The 21,488-nt window shown below is 43.5% G+C and overlaps 1 protein-coding gene across 7 annotated transcripts in view; it reads right to left on the bottom strand.

Annotated features, from left to right (window-relative positions):
* Positions 1 to 21,287, bottom strand: part of PCNX1 (pecanex 1) — a 136,383-nt gene extending 115,096 nt beyond the window's left edge. For 5 of the 7 annotated variants that reach the window (XM_006267942.4, XM_019476830.2, XM_019476828.2 and 2 more), the window contains exons 1-2: positions 21,072 to 21,286; positions 9,609 to 9,817 (exon numbers count right to left, since the gene is read on the bottom strand). In XM_006267942.4, the coding sequence (XP_006268004.2) occupies positions 9,609 to 9,817; positions 21,072 to 21,224 (362 nt within the window). In that variant the 5' untranslated portion in view covers positions 21,225 to 21,286. Of the gene's footprint in view, positions 1 to 9,608; positions 9,818 to 21,071 lie in introns of all 7 variants that reach the window. The other 2 variants (XM_019476829.2, XM_019476833.2) reach the window with 2 other exon arrangements.
* Positions 21,288 to 21,488: the final 201 nt, after the last annotated feature.

The following is a 21,488-nucleotide window of genomic DNA, read 5'->3' as shown; positions in this document are numbered from 1 at the left end:
AAGATTAACTGAGGCTAGGAAAAATCTAAAGTTGAAATGAGCAGACAGAGATAGACTTCTAAACTTAATTGTTGTCTCTTATAACGGATTTCAAAAGTCCTCAAAACTAAGACCTTCAATTTTACAGCCAATTATATTTTTACACTTGTGGTGTAATTTTAAATAGTGCAGCAATCAGTTCTTTCCACTTTATTTGCTGAGTTACAAGTATGCGAGATTAATAAATTCCCTCCTTCTCTGACTCTTTGTTCAGTCTCTGTGCCAGGAAAACTGAAAATGGTACTATCAGTACATGCATATCTAGGATACTAGAATTTCAGGATTAAAAAATGAGCCCATTATACTTTTCATAAGTTAAACAGCATTTAGCATTTTAAATATTATGCTGACATTTGCCCCTCTTAATTCATGATGAATACCGAGTTCAAGCAGGGATAGTATAGTAGGGCATGACTACTGCAGTCCAAATAAACGTGAAAGCTTAGTAGGCAGCCCTTGCATTATACATGTTATATAATAAATTACTTATTTAGAAAACATTTTAATAGGTTCTAATCTGGGTTTGCAGTTTTCAGTAAGTTTTTATGAATGTGAAATCTACCATTAAAGATGTGAATTTTAGAAGTTAATTTTTGGCATTTCTGGCATAACTGTATATGTCAAGGGAGAGCCTAAATACTTTGGTGGCTTGTGTCCTAGAAGTAAGATCTGGCTCATCAGAACTTGAAGCTAAGCCAACTAGAAATATGTTCCAGTCTCTAAAAACTGGAGAGTGGAAGACAAACACTGCTATGTAAGCTAATTTCTTCTTATAATGGCATACTGCATTGCCTGAATAAAAGGCTTTTGAGGCCACTGAAAGACTTTAGTACTGCTATTGTAACATAGCCACAAGGCAAACAGTTGGAAAGCAACATGTAAACTCTTTTAGTAACAAGATCTCTAATTGTTGCTCCACAGATCATGGGGCAACCTGAATTCCAGTGAACAGCGCTGAAGATTTCTTACTGCAGGTATTCCCAATAGACTGCTTCAACAGTCTAGAAATATTCTGTTCAGTGACCAAACTTGTGGGGCTTTAAGACTTGGATATTAGAACTAACTCAAATACAGGCAGTCCTCAGATTTACAACACAACTGGTTCCTGAAAACCGTCTTAAGTCGAAACTTTTTAACTCAGAATTACTTTTCTCATAAGAAACAATGTTATAAATGTTATACAGGCAAAGACAGAAAGCATGTTTGTTCATTATAATGAACAAACATGCCCCCCACCCCCATGTCATTTCCTCTCCCCCTCAAAACTCTTCCAATTTGCACACATTTCTCTTGAAATGTAGTACCCAAAACTGGACACAGCACTCTAGGAAAGGTCTCACCAGTGCTGGAAAGAATGGAAGAATCATTTCCTGTGACTGGTAAATAACACTTCTGTTATTACACTCTGTTATGGTATCAGCTTCTTTACAATAATATTACATTACTAGCCAACAGCCCATCAAGAATGAGGGTCGGGGTGAGGGGGAGACTGGGATGGAGCGCTGCCACCTAACGGCCCATGCTGCTGCTGTTCTGCCTCTTGCAGGGAGCTGGGTGGGGGAGCCAAGGCCAGCAACGCCCACCCCATCTGGTCCCCGGCACACCTTCGGAATCATGGTGGCGCTCCACTACACTTGGAGCACTCTGATTGGCTGTTTCCATCAGCCAATCAAAGTGCAAATAAAGCACGACAGACAGAGACAGTTGATTTACACTTTTATAATATTAGAATTACATTAGCTGAGTATTCAGCTAACGATCCATTACAACTAGGGGTCTATCAAACTTGAGGCAGTGGCTAGCCAATTTCATGGGCAGATCCCAGGTCCAGCCGCCATTTTCATAGGTTGAGCATGATACCCCCTCCCCCACAACACACACATGCACACACGCACGCACACACACCCTTCTGATTGGCTAAGGGACCCTGGCAGTTCCACCCCTCCCCACAGATTGCCCGGTGGCCCCAAAACACCACTTAAAATTGGTTAACGTTTTCCTTAAAGGCTTCTGCCAATTTAAACCGGGGAATTAAGCCCATGAAAACCATTAATTGACAGGTTATTAAGCCATCTAAACAATTAGACTCTAAACTGAAATATCTTATTAAAATAAAGCTATGCACACCATGAATTGTAAGCAATACCAACTACACACACTTTACTAAGCTCTAAATTGAAATCTTATGAAAATAAAGCTATACAGAATATGAATTATAACTAGGGGTGCACTGATAAAGATCTTCTTGGCCAATACCAGTAGTCAGTTATTAACCAGCCATATCAGTCGATACTGATCTGATAAGCGATATTTAGTAATAAAGCTTGTCAAACACCAGCTTTAGTTCAAGCACCTCCATCACCATTTCTAAGCATGGGGATGCTGATACAGGAGACGTAGTGGCACATTAATTAGAGATGCTCTGGAATGCTGCCAGCCTGCAAGGAGAAACCCACCATTTCCTGTTTTTTTCCTTTAAAGAAGGATTCATGAAAATCCACGTTTTTCTGTGCATCTCACAGCAGTGGGCGTGGGATGCCCCAGCTGAACTCAGGAATCATGATCCTGCCAGATCTGCAGCTCCACAGACCCCCTGAAACCTGCTTCTGGCCCCTCAACCACCGACTGTCAGTTGAGAACCTACGCTCTAAAGAATTGCTGCACCACCCAGTTTGGTGTTATCCACACATTTTCTAAGTGTACAGGAAACTAGGTTTCTGGATGGGGGTTGGGCCATATCCCCCCTTTCCCTCAGCCACACCTTCCCCACATGGGGGCTGGGTTGAGGCCCAGCCACACTCCCTTCTCCCCCACTCCCCCTTCCCCCCACCCCTTATAGGTTTGGGCCATGTCCCATTCCCTCTACACAGGTCAAGCTCCTTTCACCTGCAAGGCTGTGTTGGGGCAAACTGGCCCTCCACTCCAAGTGGCCAAATGATGCCTGCCTAGGCACTGGATCAGGAACACTAGCTGGATCTGGCCTAGAGATGAACCAATCATTCATACTCTGGCCTGCAGGGCAAAAAGGTTGAGTACCGCTATATTAGAGGGACCTTTTGTTCTGGGCTTTACTTGGCAAGATTAAGCCACAGAACAGGCAAAGTGCCTTCAGCTTAGAGAGAGCCCTCTCAACTAGTAAAGAAGGCAAGGAAGGATGGTATGGGTATATACTAGTAGGTAAGGGAAAAAGTCATGAATGCCTATAAATTGTTTCCCAGTTTGAAGGCCATATTAGATTTTTAAAAGAATTTTAATTACATTGCAACCCCAAGTACAGTAATGGGATATGTACAGCTTGCTTATTTTGAACTTTCTGAAACATCAAATGAAATGCTTTGCACTAATCTGCACTGAAATTTCATGTCACTGCATCAGCCTTCAGGCTTGAGGATGTTACAGTCAAGGCACTCAAGGCAAGCCTAACTATTTTAGCTTAAGATGATGGTTTTCAAAGAGGGGTATGGGGCAATTTTCCCAGAGATACATACCTAATTTCTAATAAGGATGGTGAGGATTCTGATTCTAAAAATGCAACCAATGTGCATAACCAAGGTAGGTCAATTTGCAATAATAAACTTTGACCACAGTCTCTGCAGTGCCACCTGTAATCTTATGCCTATTCTGTTACTTCTGCTCTGTTATTGCTTAAGTCTATTTTTTTTCTTGCAGATCAGCACTGCAAATGTTGTTCCAGGAGGTCAACCCTTCTTTCATCCTCGTATATCACTGCTGTCTAACTGCAGCCAGACATTCCCAGATGTCCGTTAGTATCCTGTTCTGAACTAGATGGAACATCAAAAGGTCCACAATATGCTTTTTGCCTGGCCACATTTCCGCTGACTTCATTCCAGTTCTCCATATAGTAGCTTCCTAGGTACGTGCCCATTAGTTTTTGGCTAGCCACATCACACACAACAGTACCACCCTTCATTATCAATGCTGCAATAACCAGCTCATTGCAGCACTTCTACACTGGCTGACAAAATCCTGTGACCCATAAGCAGGTATGGAGGAAGTGTTGGTGGTCTCTCTCCAGCAGTCAGAAGTGTCAGTAGTGTCCAGGTTCCACACCCATAAAGCAAATGAACAAGAGCCACAGAATAATAAACCTTAGCCTTCATGGAGGCCTTCATTCATAGCTGAGTCCAGACCTGCCTAGTCAGTTTGCCAAAAGCTGCATTTGTTTTCAGGATATAACAACTTCCTCATTAACACTAAATCAATCTGTTAGCATACTGCCCAGGCATAAAAGCTCAGTTACAGGATATCACTTTCCATAGGCATATAGTACAGACAGACTGCAACTCTACCCAGTGGCAATCAGTACATAACCTTTGTCTTCTCTAAACTAACTGCAAGTTCTAGAGGTATTTGCACCCACCCCTGTACAAACAGCAAAACAACACTTGCAGGTTTTATTTGGACTGAGCCACTGATGCTGTCAGCCACAAAGAGTAAACTGCAAAGCAACTACAAAGTAGCTGAGGGGCAAATGTCAACGTTGTTTGCAATTTTACATGATTGAACAGTGTTCCAGAAGTGAAGAATCTTGCCAGTGCTTCCTCAAAAAATGCTGCATAAACAGAGTAAACAAAATTGGATATGGTTTCACTCTAACAGAGACAGAAAAAGGTTTGGGCAGCTTGAAGGAACACATGGCTGAATAAGGATTGGCACTTATTTGACGCAGGAACACAAAGAGCTTCTCAGGAGACCCAAGGCTTCCCAGCAGGCTCTAAAGGGCTGGACTGACTGTTGTACCCCAAATTTTCTTGATGTCAATGAAAGACATGGAGACTACAATGCTTATCATGATTGCTCTCTTTGATCTGTCACCCAACAAAAATTATGTCCACCATTCCCCAATCATGCTCTAAAGCTGTCCTGGGACTCTGGGAGCTTGCCACGTAGCACGAGTAAAAGCACAGAAGCCAAGGAGGGTCCAAGCCAGTATTTTATTTAATAGTTACAATGCATGCCTCTTCCCCCTTGTAAATCTTAACTAAGGTCACATATTTGAACTTGAGAGACAACACCCTCCTCCCAGATTTGAAAGAAAGGGTTTGTAGACAGACTCTGTCAGGACTATGAACCTTAGCCTAGAGGTTTCTTTTCACTTGCTACTGACCTTTTTGATGGACACACCTGTGTCCTTCAGTAACCTGAAAAACTATGCTGGCAAGAGCTTAAGCTGCTAGTAGGGCCACCCATGTTGGACAGATTTGGAAGCAGAGGTAATCTACAACAGCAGAGTCTGTTTTTTCATAGGGTGGCTATCTATAGCAATTGCAATGGGGCCAATGTCTTCCAAATGGTTAAAAACCATCATGTCAATGGCAAGACAACAGATAAGCCCACACACGGAAGTCACTCATGGTAAAAGTGACATTCAAACCCGTTTGAGTTAATGACATCTAAGGCACTAGCACAGGAATTGGCAATTCCCAGTACACGTGATCATTGTCCTCAGCATGCCACAGCTGGCCCAAGCTCCAAGCAGCTGACACCAGCCATGGAACCTGGGCTGCTGGCAGCAAGTGGCCAAGAGGCTGTAAGCAGCTGGCCTGCTGCCTGTTGCAGCTGCCCAGAGCCCAGGCCAGCTGTGGTAGGCAGTCAGGAGACTGCAAACAGCTGTGCCGGGCTCTGCAGCCCTGGCACCAGTTCTGTGGCTGCACATGTGCTTCTGGATGGGCAGTGGGGGAGAGGGCCAGGGTTGCGCTGTCCCAGGCCCCTTCCCAACTGTACACCTGGAGGTGCACACACAGCCACCACCACCACGGAGCTGATGCTGGAACTGTGGAGCCCTGTGCAGCTGTTTGCAGCTTCCTGACTACCTGCCACAGCCAGCCTGCTGCACTAAGCTCTGGTACCCTGGCACTGGCTCCATGGCAGCGGCAGATGCATGCATGCCTCAGCACATGGCAAGGAAGGGGCCAGGGCAGCACAACCCCAGCCCTTTCTCCGCTGTCCACCTGGAGGTGTGTATGCAGCCACTGCCAGCAATAAGGATCTGGCCCCTCATGGCTCCCCCACTTCTGGCTGTCAAATCAAGACGTGGGTGAAGGTCAGGTTGTTTTTGGCACTCTGGCCAAAAATGTTGTCAATCCCTGCACTAGCACAATGGAGTGCAGTTCTCTTGTAAACAGGGAGGTGTGATGCCCACCACTCTACGAAACTGTCATATTTAGCCTTGTTAGTTTGAAGTTATATAGGAGGCAAGGTAGATTTGCACTCAACTGACCAAAGTAGATTGTGTGTGTATATATATAGCAATTGCTATATATATATGAAAAGCTGTGAAAAGTAAATGATGAAATAAGCTTCTGCTCACAAAAGCTTGTCTTGTTTAAAAAAAAAAATTAACTTTGGTTACTCTACTGGTACAAATCTACCCTACCTAATGCATATCTAGCCTTTTCAGGTCCTAGTAGCTTTTGCTTTTCCAATGGATGTAAAAGATGCTAGGGTAAAACAGTGAAAGTGAAACAATGCAAACAACAATCACTTTAATCCACGTATGCACTGGGTCTTGACATTTTCTGAAATCCATTTGCAATAGAGGAGTAGTGAGGCAACAGGAACAGTGATGCTGGAACTAGTGAATGAAAGATCTAATAGAAGTGAAAAACTGTAGGCTTTACACAGATCTGAAGACATCTTCCATTAAAATCAGATCATGACATATATTATTCAAAAGAATCTAGAAGGTCAAAATGTTTTAATTTTTTTTTATCCAAAGCTTTGATTCCATTCAGAAACTGTGGCAAAGTGATGGAGGCGAACATGCAGTACAGCCTGAGTCCATAGAAAGAAGCCTGTCCCTTACAGGGGCCATCTGAAAGTGCCAGTTTGAAGAAGCCATCCACAAAGCTTCAGAAGGAAAGCAGGGTTTAACAATCTTTTGCCCCTTAAAAGAATATTACTATTTTTAAACAGCAAAAAGATAGAGAGGCCTCATTCAGTGAAAAAAAACACAACTAGTAATTTCAATTTCTGGAAATGGGAGTATGATGTCAAATTGGCCTCCAGAATCAAGCTCACAACTGCCTTAAGAAGAGCTAACTACATTTCATAAAACTACTGTTCCCAATAGACAATACTGTTCCCAATAGAGCCAAATCTGGCTCTCCAAAACATGCAAAACAAGATATATTTATTATGTCCAATTGCTAGCCTCACTACACCAGAGTGGGCAAAATATGACACACCAAATGATTCCATCTAGCCTGCGGCAGGTCTCTTGGCCCTGCCTAGCACAGGCACAGGGGGCAGCCCAGGCAGTGGCACATGTGGCTGGTCCCACCAGGCCTGGGGACAGAGATGTCACCTGGCACAACCTGCCTTATCCCCACATGCAGCTCTGGGGCACGCTAGGAGTTGTCTCCAGGGCCAGGCAGCAGCAGTGCAGCAGCCAGACTTAGCTTCCCAGCAGCCCCTGCTGCTGCTACTCAGGAGCAGGTGCGTGCCCCACTGCTGCCAGACAGACCGGCCCAGTCTGCTCTCTGCATGCCCCTGCATTGGGCAATGGAATCACAGGACAGGAAACTGGTGCCCATCACAGGGATGAACGGGGAGTGGATCATGGCTCTGCCCTGGAACCTGGCTCTGTGCCGTCACCGCCCTATGATCCCAGTCACCCATCCTGCTCCCAGGCACTGTTCCCTGCCTTCCTGTGGCCTCATCCCATCTGTCCAGCTGAGTGCACCCTGCCCACTGGGGTCCTGGGCCGGTCTCTGTGGAGAACCTGCTCACCCACTCCATCCAGTGCCCCTAGCAGTGGGTGTAGGGTGGACAGGCCTGGGGCCAGATAGGATAATTTGGCATCTTCCTAGCTGCCACCCTCCTCACCAGAAGGTGTAAATGGCTGACAGGGGGCCTCAGCCAGGTCAGCACCTCCCCGACCTCCTTCCAGCTCTCAAGAACTCACCAAAACTCCATAAGCAGCCCTCCAGTCAAAATAAAATAAAGATGTTACTTTAAAAACAAAAGGATTCAAATTTTATTTGTCTTTGGGGTCTCAAAAAAATTAACTGTGTGGTGAAGATGAAGGAGACTTCAGTGAAGCTCATAACACTTGCATAGTCTTTTGTTGTGTTGGCCTTGACAAACACTCAAAATATTTTGCCTTTTTCCTCTGATGGTTTTGTCCAGGCAATGGCGATGCAAATAGGCTATCAATAACATCTAGGCCTCAGAAAAAGAAAAAAAATCTTTTCTTCTGCATGGTTTCTGGCTTTAGGATTACCTTTCCTGATATGCCCTTCCCTATAGACCATCTTTGTGGGTTTGGGGACCAATTAGGTGATTCCAGGTATACTGGATAATCAAAGTAGTCCAGTTCTCCACAGCAGGCAAACTTTAAGCATCAGGTCATAAGGTTATGTTTCGGTACCAACAGCCCCTTCATTTCCCAAAACTCAGCAAGACTGACCATAAAGCACATACTTTTCATAGAATCACAGAACTGAATGGGACCTCTCAAGGGTCATCTAATTTACCACCCTGCACAAAGGATATCCTGTCTTTAAGCCATCCCAAACAACAGCTCATCCAGCTCCTTGAGAACCACCAATGAAAACCAGCAATTTCAGTAACCAGTTGCTCCACTGCCCTACTATTCTGACAATCAAGAAGCTTCCCACCCCCCTTAGACTTAATCAAAATCTGTTTTCTGTAATTTAAACATATTTGTTTATGTCCTGCCCTCAAGGCAAGCAAAAACAGTTATTCTCATTCTTCTACATGGCAGCCTTTCACATATTTGAAAACTGCTATCATATTCTAACCCCTGTCCCAACCTTTAATCTTCTTTTCCCAAAGCTGAACATAACTAGTTCTCTTTTGACACACAGCTTGCATTTTAACCCTTTCATCTTTGTCAGTTGCCTCTGGACCCTCTTCAATTTAGCTGCATCCTTCTTAGAATGAAAAGCCCAGAACTCTACTTAATACTCCAGCTGAGATCTAACCAGTGCCAAGGAGACAAACTCCCACATTTTACATATTACACTCCTGTTAATACAGATCAGAATTTTATTTTTATATATACATATAACAGCATCATGTTGCTGAGTCATGTTCAGTCTGTGATCTACCAAAACCCCCAGATGCTTCTCAGCAATGCTACTGCCTAGGCAACCATCTCCCATTCCATATTTATGCATTTGATCCCCCTCCCCTCCACTTTGCTCAATAAGATTTGCCTTTGGCAAATTCCAAAAATGCAAGACAGAATGACGGGTCTTTATAGGCAGTTGTGACACTCAGTGCTGATAGAAGGAGAAGCCACATGAGCCACTGTTAACCAGAGAGCTATAACATCAAATATCCTGAGGTGAACAGTTCCAAAGGAACAAATGACAGTACACTTGCTAATGTTTGTACAATCAAATGATGCATGTGTTTATTCATTCAATATTTCCAAGAAAAACATACCCAATGCATCCAGGTTAAAAAAAGGAAAAGCTTTGATAATTTCAGCAACTTTGTGAAGAGCCATCTATGATTTGGGAGCCCCAGTCCGAGTATCACTGAAAAACTGATCACATAAGTAACTGAAACTCTCTTACCTGGGCCCATTGCTATCCTTTCTCCTGGTGGATGCACTGCCTTGTCCTGACTTTGCTCCTTTGTCCATACGTTCATTGGCATTCCTCTCCACAATCTCCCCCTCATCCAGCGCTCTATGCAATCGGTAGTTCACCATCTTCAGAACAATGAAGAGAGCTGCTATCACTGGACAATAGACTGCTACTATCGCCATGGAAGAAGGAAGGGCCTTTGAAAAGAAAAAAAGAAAATGAAGTAGGCAGACAAGCTTTTAGACACTAATACTCCCAAGCACATATAGAAATGACTAGAATTAGCAGCTTTTGTTGTGTATTGAAGAAAGAGACAATTTCCCAAAACAAACGTAAGAAAATCTATGTAAAATAGCAACGTGTGACTTGTTCCAAGGGTGGGGGGGAAGGCGAGAGGCCATGTTAGGCAGAAACAAAAAGCAGGGTGGCACCTTATAGTTTATAGGCCAACTCATTCTGAGAGGCATAAGCTTCTGCAGGCTACAGTCTACTTCATCAAATGTATCTCACAGGGCAGACTATAGCTTAAGGAAGATCATGCCTCTCTGAATGAGTTAATCTATAAAGGTGCCACCGCACTGCACCTTGTTCCAATTAGTTGTGTCAAACCAAATACAGTTCTAAGGCAAGGGAAAACAAGGAAGGCATAACTTGACCATGCTAGAAAACACAGCATACAAAGCAGCACACTGTGCTGACACAAAGAACTACATTAAGAATCCCAAATAACTCTTCTACATTTGCTACATAGTAAGCATCATGCACATATAAAGGTAGTAGAGTTGGATCTTTGGAAACATACCGTTCCCACACCACACTCGGCCTTTCGACCCAGCTGTAATCAAAAACACCAAAAAGAAAGACCAAACATACTAACAGTAAACATGGAGCACTAAATAAAATGACCTGATGACTAAGAAGCAAGGTGCCACAATGAGTTTGTTTTAGGGTTTTGTTGTTTTTTTTTTAACTTTAGATCAGTGATTCTCAACCAGGGTGCCATGGCACCCTGAGGTGTCTTGAGATACTTTCAAGAGTATTGTAGTATGCCACAAAATGTTAGCACTGATAGGTTTGCAAACATGCTTCACAAGATAAACCCAGAGGCTTCAAACATTAATTCACAGTTGTGGTCTTCCTGAGCTCTTTGCAAAAGAAAAACTGTTCTATTAATTTTTTGGTAGTCAACAGAGAGTGAAAACTGAGTGCCCTCAAGTCTAAAAAGGTCAAAAACTACTGCTCTAGATGGTCTTAAACTTGATTTGTCATCTCAAGAGCTACTCCCACATAATAATCACCCAAGCCAAACATGTTTTTCTTGCCCATGCAAAAAGATTCACTTGTTGATGCCATATGACCTAGACACCTGAGCCTCACCCAGAGCTAATCTAGAAGACTGCATGCTACAATTTGATACAAAAGTAGCAACACAACAAAGGTGACCTGCAACGGATTGTTTAAGTGAGCTCACACCCCAGCCTTTTTAATATGAGAAAAATAACTCAGGAATTCGTTAGCTTGATTTAATCTTGGAAGTACCAAAAATTATCAGAACTTCAGAGTTTGTTAAAAGACCTCAGGAATTTCTGTTTTAAACTTTGATACTTCAATAGAGGGGCAAAAGTACTAAATCTTTAACCAGCTCCATTTACCCAAACTGTTAGTCTCTGATAATCAAACAATTTAGAGACTGACTAGCAAATCTTTCCTCTTCCTGACTTATCTTCACTCTTGGCCCTCTCATTATAACCCAAGTCAACAGAATCTTTTAGCCTGAAGAAGGCCGCAGTTACTAACCAAGCTATATAGCAGGTAATAACCAAAACCTCCTCACCCCCAGAGCAGCATGAAATGCACAAGTCCAGCTTTGCTCTCTGTACAGTGCCATTTACATTATAGTTGCTGTGGGCAAGTTCTACAACACTAAACCAAAGGTGTTAAACTTATCTGGTCCTTTGGGTTGGATGAGTGGTGTGGGGCTGATCTAGCACGTCACATCGTTGTCATACCTGTACTAACCGTTTAGTCTTTTCAGACTGCAACCACCTCTGTTATCCTTTAATCATAACTTCTTACTAGCAGGATGATTAAAAAATTCTCATCTCATTTTACATGTTATACACTTCAAAGCCTATGTTTTTGTTAAGCACATAATGACAAAGTCAAGGAATTCTCATCATCAACAGCAGCCAGCAAAGCTCCCCGACTTCCCACAACTGGGAACTGTCCAGTTTGGTGAAGAGGCAAGGAGCGATGGCTGCTGCTTCTCTCACCTCCCAGTTTACAGGAGAGGCAAGAGGGGGTGAAGCCAGCTTCCACATCTTCTCAAGGTGAGCATAACCCAGTCTCAGGAAGGTAGAGAGCCTTTCCCCTGGCTCCATTCCTCTTGGTTCCCAGGAGGATGTAAACAAGGGGAAAAATCTCCCAGAAGGAGCAATTTAACCCTGGTTGTTGCCAGGTTCTCTCTCACCTGGAGTGGCCATATTTGCACCAGGAGAAAAAACCTGAACATCTGTGAACTTTCAGTTTCTACCAGCAGAATGGTGATTGTCCCAACAGAAACTGTACATTTGTACCCAGTCCATCTTTAAACACTGAATGGAAGAGCAGGACTGAAGGTTATAACCTAGAAAACTTTCAGACACGTGCTGGATGATATCAACTGTATGACACATTTTACCTCACCTTCCTTTACAAGGAAGTGCTATACATACAACAAACAACAAATGGTAGTGCTCATGTTGAAATTTAGTTTAAAAGTACTCCTTACTAACTCATGACTTGTGTGGATGGGAAGGGGGTGGGGGAGGGAGGGTGTGATAAAATATATTCCTGGATCCCCTGGATCAGTACAAGATGCCATGTACTGTAAATATTTACTTTCTGATTAGTTAAAAGCAAGCAGGGTGCCCAATGTTTTGTCCTGTCTCTAGCAAAGAGACAGAGAGAAAAACAAGCAAGTCTGTAATATGGCATTCAGAAGGGAGACTGCTTGTTACCATTCCTTCACAAACTCATTAAAAAAGATTAGTCTCTTAAAGCTGTCTTGGAGAAAAGTAATACAGTTTTTAAGTCAACTCCTATAATGCAGTTAAATGGGAATGGGTACTCGTAGGCTAAGCTACACCATGTGTAATTTAAAGCAGGACTTCACTCATCAGTCCACCTGAGAAGGAATCAAACAGTATTCTACCAAGATATGCAAATGATCCACTGTTATGCACTCAAAAACCAAGATAATACTAGATTGGAAGATGAGGGCATGTTTATCTGCACACCTATCCCCAGCCTAGTGTGCAATTCTTCTAAAGGACAAGAGAATTTTTCCCCACCTATTTTAGGTCCTTACCTCTACTGCATTCTCCTGTGTGCCTATAGAGTTTCTATCAACACAGTCCTCTCCGGTGCACTCTTTTCATGTCCTTGGTCCCCCTGGCCAAAGGCAAATAAAAAAAATAGCCCAAAAACCTGGGCCCCAACACTAATGTTTATTATGTACCCATATGCAAGATACTCAACTTGCATACCTTGTTTTCCTTTCCTTCTCATGAAAAGACCAAAGTAGACTATGAATATAATAAAGTTAGTTTCCTGCTCGACTTGTGCATAACAATTTTAAAAGAAAATACCTTTCAAGAAGGTGAATTAATTGGTTTTGCTTCTTTTCCTGAAATACCTTCCTTTCTCTGTATGGTGTGTGTCAGTTTTAAAAACAAAAAGAGCTTAAACAAGAGAACAAAATAACTTATAAAACCAAGAATTGTGTGTGCAATTAAATAAAATAGCCTTTCAATGTCTGCCAGCTGACAAGCAGATTCATCAGGCACCTGACTAGACCTCTTATGTGTACACCATGATCCAGATTTCAGCTAAAGAAATTCTACAACATTCCTGGGTAGCTTGTTCCATTGTCCCACTGTCCTGATGCTCAGGAAGTTTTCAGAGATTCAATATAAATCTGCTTTGCTACAATTTAACCTCATTGCTTTGTCCCCTGTCATCTGAAGCAAGAGAACAGTTGTTCCCCCTCTTCTTTATGGCAGCCTTCAGCTATTTCAAAACTGCTATCATGTTTCTCCCCACTCCAATCTTTTTCTCTAAAGGAAATGCACCTAGTTCCCTGAACCCTTCCTCATACCGATTGCATTCCAACTCTAGCAACTTTTGTTGTTAGGTTTTGCATCTAGTTTCCCTACATCCTTCCCAAAATGCTGAGCCCAGAATGGTCCACAACACTCCAGCTGAGGCCTACCCAGTGCCAAGTACAGTGGTACTACCACCTCCCTTGCTCTGCATATCATGCTGTTTAATGCCGTTCAAAATTGAAATTGGGGGTGGGGGGGAGAGGAGAGGGGGTTGTGTAGCTGAATCATGTTGCTGACTCATGCTGAGCTTGTAATCCATCTGAAACCACAGATCCTTTTCATCAGGTACTACTGCCCATCATCTCCCATTCTGGTTTTGTATTTTCTTTTCTAAGTGCACCCCCATACTCCAAGATGAAGGACTTACATTTGTTTCTTGTTGCAGTTCACTCGGTTGTCCACAGTTCAGTTCTACAAAATATCAACTACCTTTCAAAGCATTTGCAATCCTTCTCACTTCGACCAGGAAGCTCTCTACTCCTGCATTCAAGTATCTCCTCCAACTCAGCAATTGGGACAAACGCAACCTCAGAAGCACTTCTAGTCCCTCTAGAACTGAAGAGGTCTCTGCAGTATTCTCTTACAAAAATATCACTGTATTTATTTGCATAACCCATGCTCCCCATAAGACATGCGCCTTGTGTTAGGAAGGCGGAATCAAGGAAAAAAAAATCTTTTAACCAAATTATTTTTGTACAAAACATACAGCCCAACTTTCAGTGGCTAATTTTAAAGGGGAAAGGCAAGTGTGGTATATGAATAAATGAAGTACAACTTGAATATTTCATACTCCCCATTTAATATATAGTTAAGCACTCCCAACTCTCCAGCAAATAACCTGTCATACTGACTGCTCTTTTGCATAACCAGTGAGAGCAGGTGAAGTTAGGGTAGTCAGAACTTCATACCAACAGATAATTAATCAGGTAAACAGATACAAGCTCTTCCTGTTTACATACTATACAATGATTATACTGATTCCACAAGAATAAAAAGGTTTCAATTACAGCAAGATGTGGTATAATTTCTTTCTAAGCATTCAAGGCAGAATAAACAGGAGACTAAATTAGTATCTTTTTAATTTTTCTAAAGAGCTATACTCTTCACTTGTATGTAAAGTTAGCATTTTATGGATGGGAAACAGGAGTTCTCAGCATCACATCTTCAGTCTAATGTTAGAAATGTTAGGCTAGTTTTTCCCTAATAACAACCAACCTAAATTAAATTACTGCTATCATAATCATCATGAGGCTTCTATCAAGGTAAGCCACCTTGTGAATGTCAGGGCTTTTGTTTAGTTACAGCAGGGGATCTCTCACACTGTGATACTGTGACCCCATAAAATAATATATAAATGTAACTGATCCCCCACGATTAAAGCTATTGATTAAAGCCAGGGGTTTTCAACCTTTTTTGGTTGGTGTTCCCCAGTAGCTGGTCGAGAAGCAGGGAGTCCCACGGCTGGTCAATGAGCAGCCTGGGGGGATCCCGTTTGGCCATGCTGAGCGCAGCAGCAGCAAAAGTGAAAGTGCTGGGAAGGGAAGGGAAGGGAAGTTTGCAACCTCCTTTTAAGTTGCTCACAACCCACCAGGGGGTCACAACCCACAGTTTGAGAACCCTTGAGTTACAGTAAATAGTTTAGCAAGTCTCCTTCTACCGAGCATATCCCTGACTTCCCGAAAAAAGTTTTGGAAGCCCTCGAAAAACATTGCTAGTGCCAGCACAAGACTTATACCAATTTCTACTTAAGTAGACCCAGAAAGATCAGTGAAAGGAACAAAAGTCTTAGCATCAGGATCCAAAGGGAAACATGCTTAGTTTTCTTTTCTGAATGAAGGAACCACCAATTTAAGCATTTATAGCACCTGATAACACTAAATATTTTCAGCAAGGAAGAAAGATCCAGACTGGAATGAGATGAAGATAAAGACTCATATTTCAACACAAACTATTAGTAACAAATACACTCTATTTTTGTTTCTGGTAAATTACAGAGGCTGCTGATCACATGTATAACTTGTAGCTATTACAACATGCAACTCTTAAAACGTGCATTATACTATATATGTATAAATGACTGTGGGATCAACTCATTAAAACCATGCTTGATAGATTGACATGGCAAGATACTTCTTGCACACAAGCTACATTTGCCCCTTAATTCTGACCTACAAAAATACCTGTTACTTTAAGCTCTTCCCAAAAAGCCTGACAGATATGTACCTCCAATGCTACAAACACCCTACCTGGGTCCATCTCCAGAGTAACCCTCAGATTTCTGACTGGCATCTAAACATCTGGGAAGACTACAGAAGTAAGGGTTTAGGGTGGGGAGAAATTTTTCAGGGGAGGGAGTAAGAAAAAAAGTGAACTTTTTCCAGGAAGTTTATATCTTTAGCAAGGACATCCTTTAAGTCAGGGGTGCTAAAGATCCAGTTGTCACAACAGATGCAGCCTGAAAAGCCCCATCATCTGACCCCTTGGTGCTGGCCCTGGGTCTGACACCCACAGGCCACATACAGGGCATGCTCGACTAGGAATCATACCAGGTCCCCTCCCCCTCATGTCAGATCTGCTAGTCACATGCCAGGCAGGATGGGATAGAGCAGGTGGTGGCTCCAGCATCTAGCCTCCAGAACCCAGTTCCATGCCAGCTCCAGCATCCAGCCTGTGGGATCAACTGAGTTCAACATTCCTGCTTTAAATGATCAGTAAATGTCATTTAGAGGATAAAGTCAGAAGAAAGCTGCTTCAGTAGAGAGCTGTTCAGCATCTAGGTTTCTTAGTTATTATGATCACACAATAGTACGCCTTTCTTTTAAGTCTTGCCATGAAAACACTTTTCTACATTAAGCTACATTTACATGACCCACTTTTACTGGCCATTGGTGTATATTAAGTGGTGCTCAACCTTTTGGCTCTGCAAGCCAAGAGTGGCATGGGCCCAGCCCCATGCATTCCCTCACCCGGCTCCACATGCTACCTCCACTTGCATTTAGTGGGAGCCCCAAAGGCCCTATGACAAGATGACTTGGGGCCAGATCTGGCCCACAGGTTGAGCCCCCCCCCCAGTATATATAACCCACCATTACCTGAATTGCAGTTAATTAATGAAACCTAACCAAACATGACAGACATGAGTAAGTTCTGTAAACGTGTGCCACACTTAAAAATAATGGGTCAAATCCTGGTATTACTGAAAGTCAGTGGCAAGATTTCCATTAATTATGCCTTATCCTGTTTCACCCCATTTTGTGTTGCACATCTGGGGAAGAAGGGTTACACTAATTCAGAGTTTCCTTTTACTGAATTAAATCTGTATATTATAACATTCATCTCAGGAGCTAGGAATCTTTAAGTTATACTCTTGTTTCAGCCAATAACCTACTGCACGATTCTGGACAAGTTGCATTTCATTTTGTATTTTAGTTTCCCCCACCCTTTCCTGACTTCTTTAAATTATTTTAAAAAAACCAAACCCCTCTTTTTAGTGCAAGAACTGTTACATAGTAGATGTACAGCTCAACTAACAAATGGGGCCTTGCTATTAGTTGCAACTTCTGTATGTAATTTATAGCTGTGCTTAGAAGTTTTGCATTAAATTAAGCTGCCAAGCAAAACATTTGAAAGTTCAGAAATTACACATTTATGATTGCTCATGCAACATTAAATTCCTACTCCCCTGTTCATCCAGCTGCACGCTGACTGAAAAGAATCCTAAAGAAGAAACAATATATTTTCATGCAATTGGAGATTATGCTAAGGCACACACAGAAGGCTTGTCCTATTTCAGCCATACATTAAATCTGATATTTCACAGCTTTCCAATGCTTGAGTTTAAGCTCGGTTTTACATGTAAAAACTAAACCACAAATATTATTTAAATTGCAATTTTCTTTTAAATTTTTAAAAATAGATTATTAACAAATGTAATAGCCTATAGTTAGTAGTTTTCTGGCTCCTGCACTTTCACTTGGGCACAGGGGACCCACCTTTTCTCTTTCAGGAGTCAGAAAAACTCCTGACCATGCACTCACTACCTGACTTCAGACTAAACACAGCTACCTACCTCACTTGCCCACAGGGGAGTAGGACTGCTACAGAGGCCAACCAGGCTCTCCTCCTCCACACACCCGTGTATGTATGGTATTACTGCCTCAAGCAATATCCCCAAAAGGTGACAAGTCACATGCAGGACCCAAGATGCAGGACCCAACAAAATCAATACTAATCCAAGTCTATTTGCTGCCTCACTTGCAGGTATTTGAAGTGACCAAGTCTATACATCTCTAGGAACAGAAACTGCTAACAGCCAACGTTAAGCCAATAGGAAGAAGTGACAGAGAGAATTTGGGGTACGGTTCTTAGGTACCAGAGGTGTATTTGAACAACAAAAAGCAAGCCAATCACTACAAAATAAATTCTTAAAATGCCTTATCCTTAACTCCCAGAGATCAAGCTGCCTCAACACTTTGGATAACACTATTATTGTAGGATATTTTGGAAACAATTCCTAATTGCTGCTACATCAATACAGTAAAACTAATAACAATTTGTTCCTAAAATTCCCTACTGTGGGAAAGGCCTTAATGTTTAAAGAAGTTAAACAAAGACTTCAGGTACTGGGAGCCCTTAGGGTTTTTAAATTATGAAAGCTGGATCCCAGTAATGATAAGTTTGCAGCTAGTTTAGAAATCCCCTTCTACACATTAGGAACCACATTCTAAAAAAGTAATCTGACTTCCTCCAAAGATAAGCAACAAATGTTGATTAATTGTACAATTCCTGCAATGGCACAGTTCTTGAATGCCAACAATAAACAATGGTTTGAGAAAGAGACATTAAGGAATAAGATGACCATAGTGGGTCTGTCTGTTTGGTTTATGTCTAGACAACACAAACAGCAAAGGGTGGAAAGAGGGACAACAGCCAAACATGATTCAATCTGCTTTAACTTGTGACTAATCTTCCTACTTATTCTCAGGAAAGCTGGCACTTGCTGTTGCATCTTTAGCTTGTCCAAGGCTATGAAGCAAGAGAATTTTTCTCTAATGACCTCAAAAAAACAGCTTGTTTTTTTCCTCTGGATTTCCCTCCTCCCAGTTTCCCCTTCCCCCACCCCTTGATGCCACAGCACATAGCAACAGACTAACAAAAAGAATGCTTAAATTTATTCCAATGCAAAGGCTCTTAATAAATAAATCACTACTGTCTGCCCTAGCATTAGACGTAAGTGACACTCTGGGTCCAAAAGTTCCCGAATGCTTGCTTAATAATTATTTTCCAACTATTTGGGTTGGTCTAATAAAAGATATCAGATTCACCCAAGGAATCTCGTCTGCCTAGGGAAAATAAGGCAGACGTGGTTCTTTGGGTAAATAAGGAAATAAAAATAGGGAAAATGAGACACATACAGGATGGAATTAAATCTATTCTGTTTCCTGCATGCACAGTATTTTGCAGCTCATCACAAAGTTTATGGTTAGTCCTCTCAGCAGGACACTATAATTTAGTGTCACGTTGTATATCCTAACTGGATATATAAAAATTACCATAAAAATGCAGACCAGCACATGCTCTATTAAACTATACTTCAGGAGGAGACACTAATAATCTTCTTGCCCCCTGACACAATCTTCCCCTGGCCAGAAAGTCCCGTCCCCCCCCCCCCCCCCAATCTTTACACAAATATGCATTTAATTAGAAACTGGGTGCAACTGGTCATCTACGACATGTACTGTAACTCTCCCCCTCAAGAAAGGGGCTGTTGGGCATCATCCTCCGTTTCCTTGCTAGTAGTTTATTGCTGCTTCCAAAGTACACTACACTGCAGAAGAGATGGTAAACCTGCAAGGTTTTGGTCTTAACCTCTTACATTTTTCCTCAACCCCAACCATTTCATAACATTTTCCAATTACTTACATTAAGACTACTCTCTTCCTCCCAAGCTACCTTGCTTATTAATTAAAGCAGCAGCCTGACCTATGAGCTCTGGATCTCCTGCAGTTGGAAATGCTTGCAGAGCAATTCCCTGAGGACTCATTCACTAATCCACATACATTTTTTACAAGTCAGCTGATGCTTTAAGTTGTCAAATCATCTGGATCTGGTGGGCTTGTGAATTAGATTAGACTATGACAATCTGAGACTAATCGCATCATTCCTAGAATGACTGCATTGTACTACTGCTGAGAAATTTGTGAGCTGAAAAATTAATTTCCATTTCATGGATGACATATCAGTTAGAACATGATGCTGAAAAGCTGAAGTGAGTAATGCGTAACAGGAAGCTACCCACTGGTCCTTCCTCCTGCGGATAATTATACTGAAATTTAGAAATCTTTTAAAACGGGAGAAAAGCATGTGCACGCACAGGCATGTAAACAGAACGGACAAGGTGTGTGTAGAAAATTAAAAAAAAAAAAAAAGAAGTTTCTGGATTTGAAAAGAATCAGTTCGTCAAAGCCCTAACATCAAGCAAGATGCCAAGTGTGAAAGACACCTTTAGCAGCCAGTTACATTTCTCCAGAACCTGCCCCTCCACCCAAATGGTCTCAAGTTATCAAAACCCTTCTCTTGCTGCTAAAACACAAGTGAGACACAAGGATGGCAGCTGGCACACCGCCAAGTGACAGGCCAATGGCCCTTAGACTAAACTCCCCTGAAATAGATCCTCCATTCTCAAAAAGCAGCCAATTCTGGGCGAGGAGAAGGGGCAGGGGCAGGACAGGCACCTCTTGCTCAGCCCAAGGAACCCTTGGCCGCATCAGGCAGGCACCGAAAGCTGTGGCAAGCACAACAGGCACAACACAGCTCTCTGTCAACATGGCTCGGAGCAGCATTTCTCAACCCAGGGGTCGCAACCCCAAAGCAGGTTACAAGAGTATATGAAAGGGTTGCGAACAAACTTTAAAAATGGAGTCCCCTTTAAAGAAGAAAAATGTGGGAAACCACAGCTTTTCCCTAGCAGTCTGGCAGAGCTCCAGCCTGGGAGGGGCTGCTGGGGCCTCCCAATGCTGGCCTGGCCCACACACTGGGGACAGGGCAGTGGGGCGGGACTGGCCACGGATGTTTACAAATGGGTCCTGGTCCCAGAAGGGTTGGGAACCCCCCGTGACAGCAGCGGGCAGGGGAGGGCAGCCCCTCACCCCGCTCCCCAGGCAGACCCGGGGGATGCAGCGGTGCTGCAAGGTCAGCCAAGGGGGCTGGACGGGCCGCGACTCCCACCGGGCTCCTGGGCCCCAGCCCGCTGCCGGCGGCACCCGGGCCCTTGCTCGGAGCGGCGAAGGCCGGAGCCGGCGCTCACCATGTAGAGGGTGAAGGGGAAGCCGAGCAGGAAGAGCCACAGGTAGAGGTGTAGCGCGTTGACGCCCGCGCCCTGGTGCGGGTCCTGGTACCAGCCGCCGCTCAGCGCCGCCCACACGCCCTGGCGCAGGATCTGCAGCACCTGGGAGCCCATGGCGGCCCCGCGCCGCGGCCCGCCGCCACCCGCTCTACCCGCCCGGCCGCGGCCGCCCGCCTCCCCGCCGCCCCACCGGCGCCGCCATCTTGCGCCCGGGCCCGGCCACCCCCAGCCGCCGCCGGACCGGCAGCCTCTGCGGCAGCGCCGCCCCGCGCTGGGCGCAGGCAACGAGCGGCCCCTCCGGAAAGAGCGGCGTCCCCCGCCTCCTGCCTGGCGCCGCGCGGGAGCCCCCTGGCGGCCCGGCGGCGAAGGGGAGGGCCC

This window comes from Alligator mississippiensis, chromosome 2, assembly GCF_030867095.1.
Source record: "Alligator mississippiensis isolate rAllMis1 chromosome 2, rAllMis1, whole genome shotgun sequence".
In the NCBI taxonomy this organism is placed as follows: Eukaryota; Metazoa; Chordata; order Crocodylia; family Alligatoridae; genus Alligator; species Alligator mississippiensis.
The sequence above is the reverse complement of the archived record's forward strand: the minus strand, read 5'-3'. Positions and strand labels throughout refer to the sequence as shown.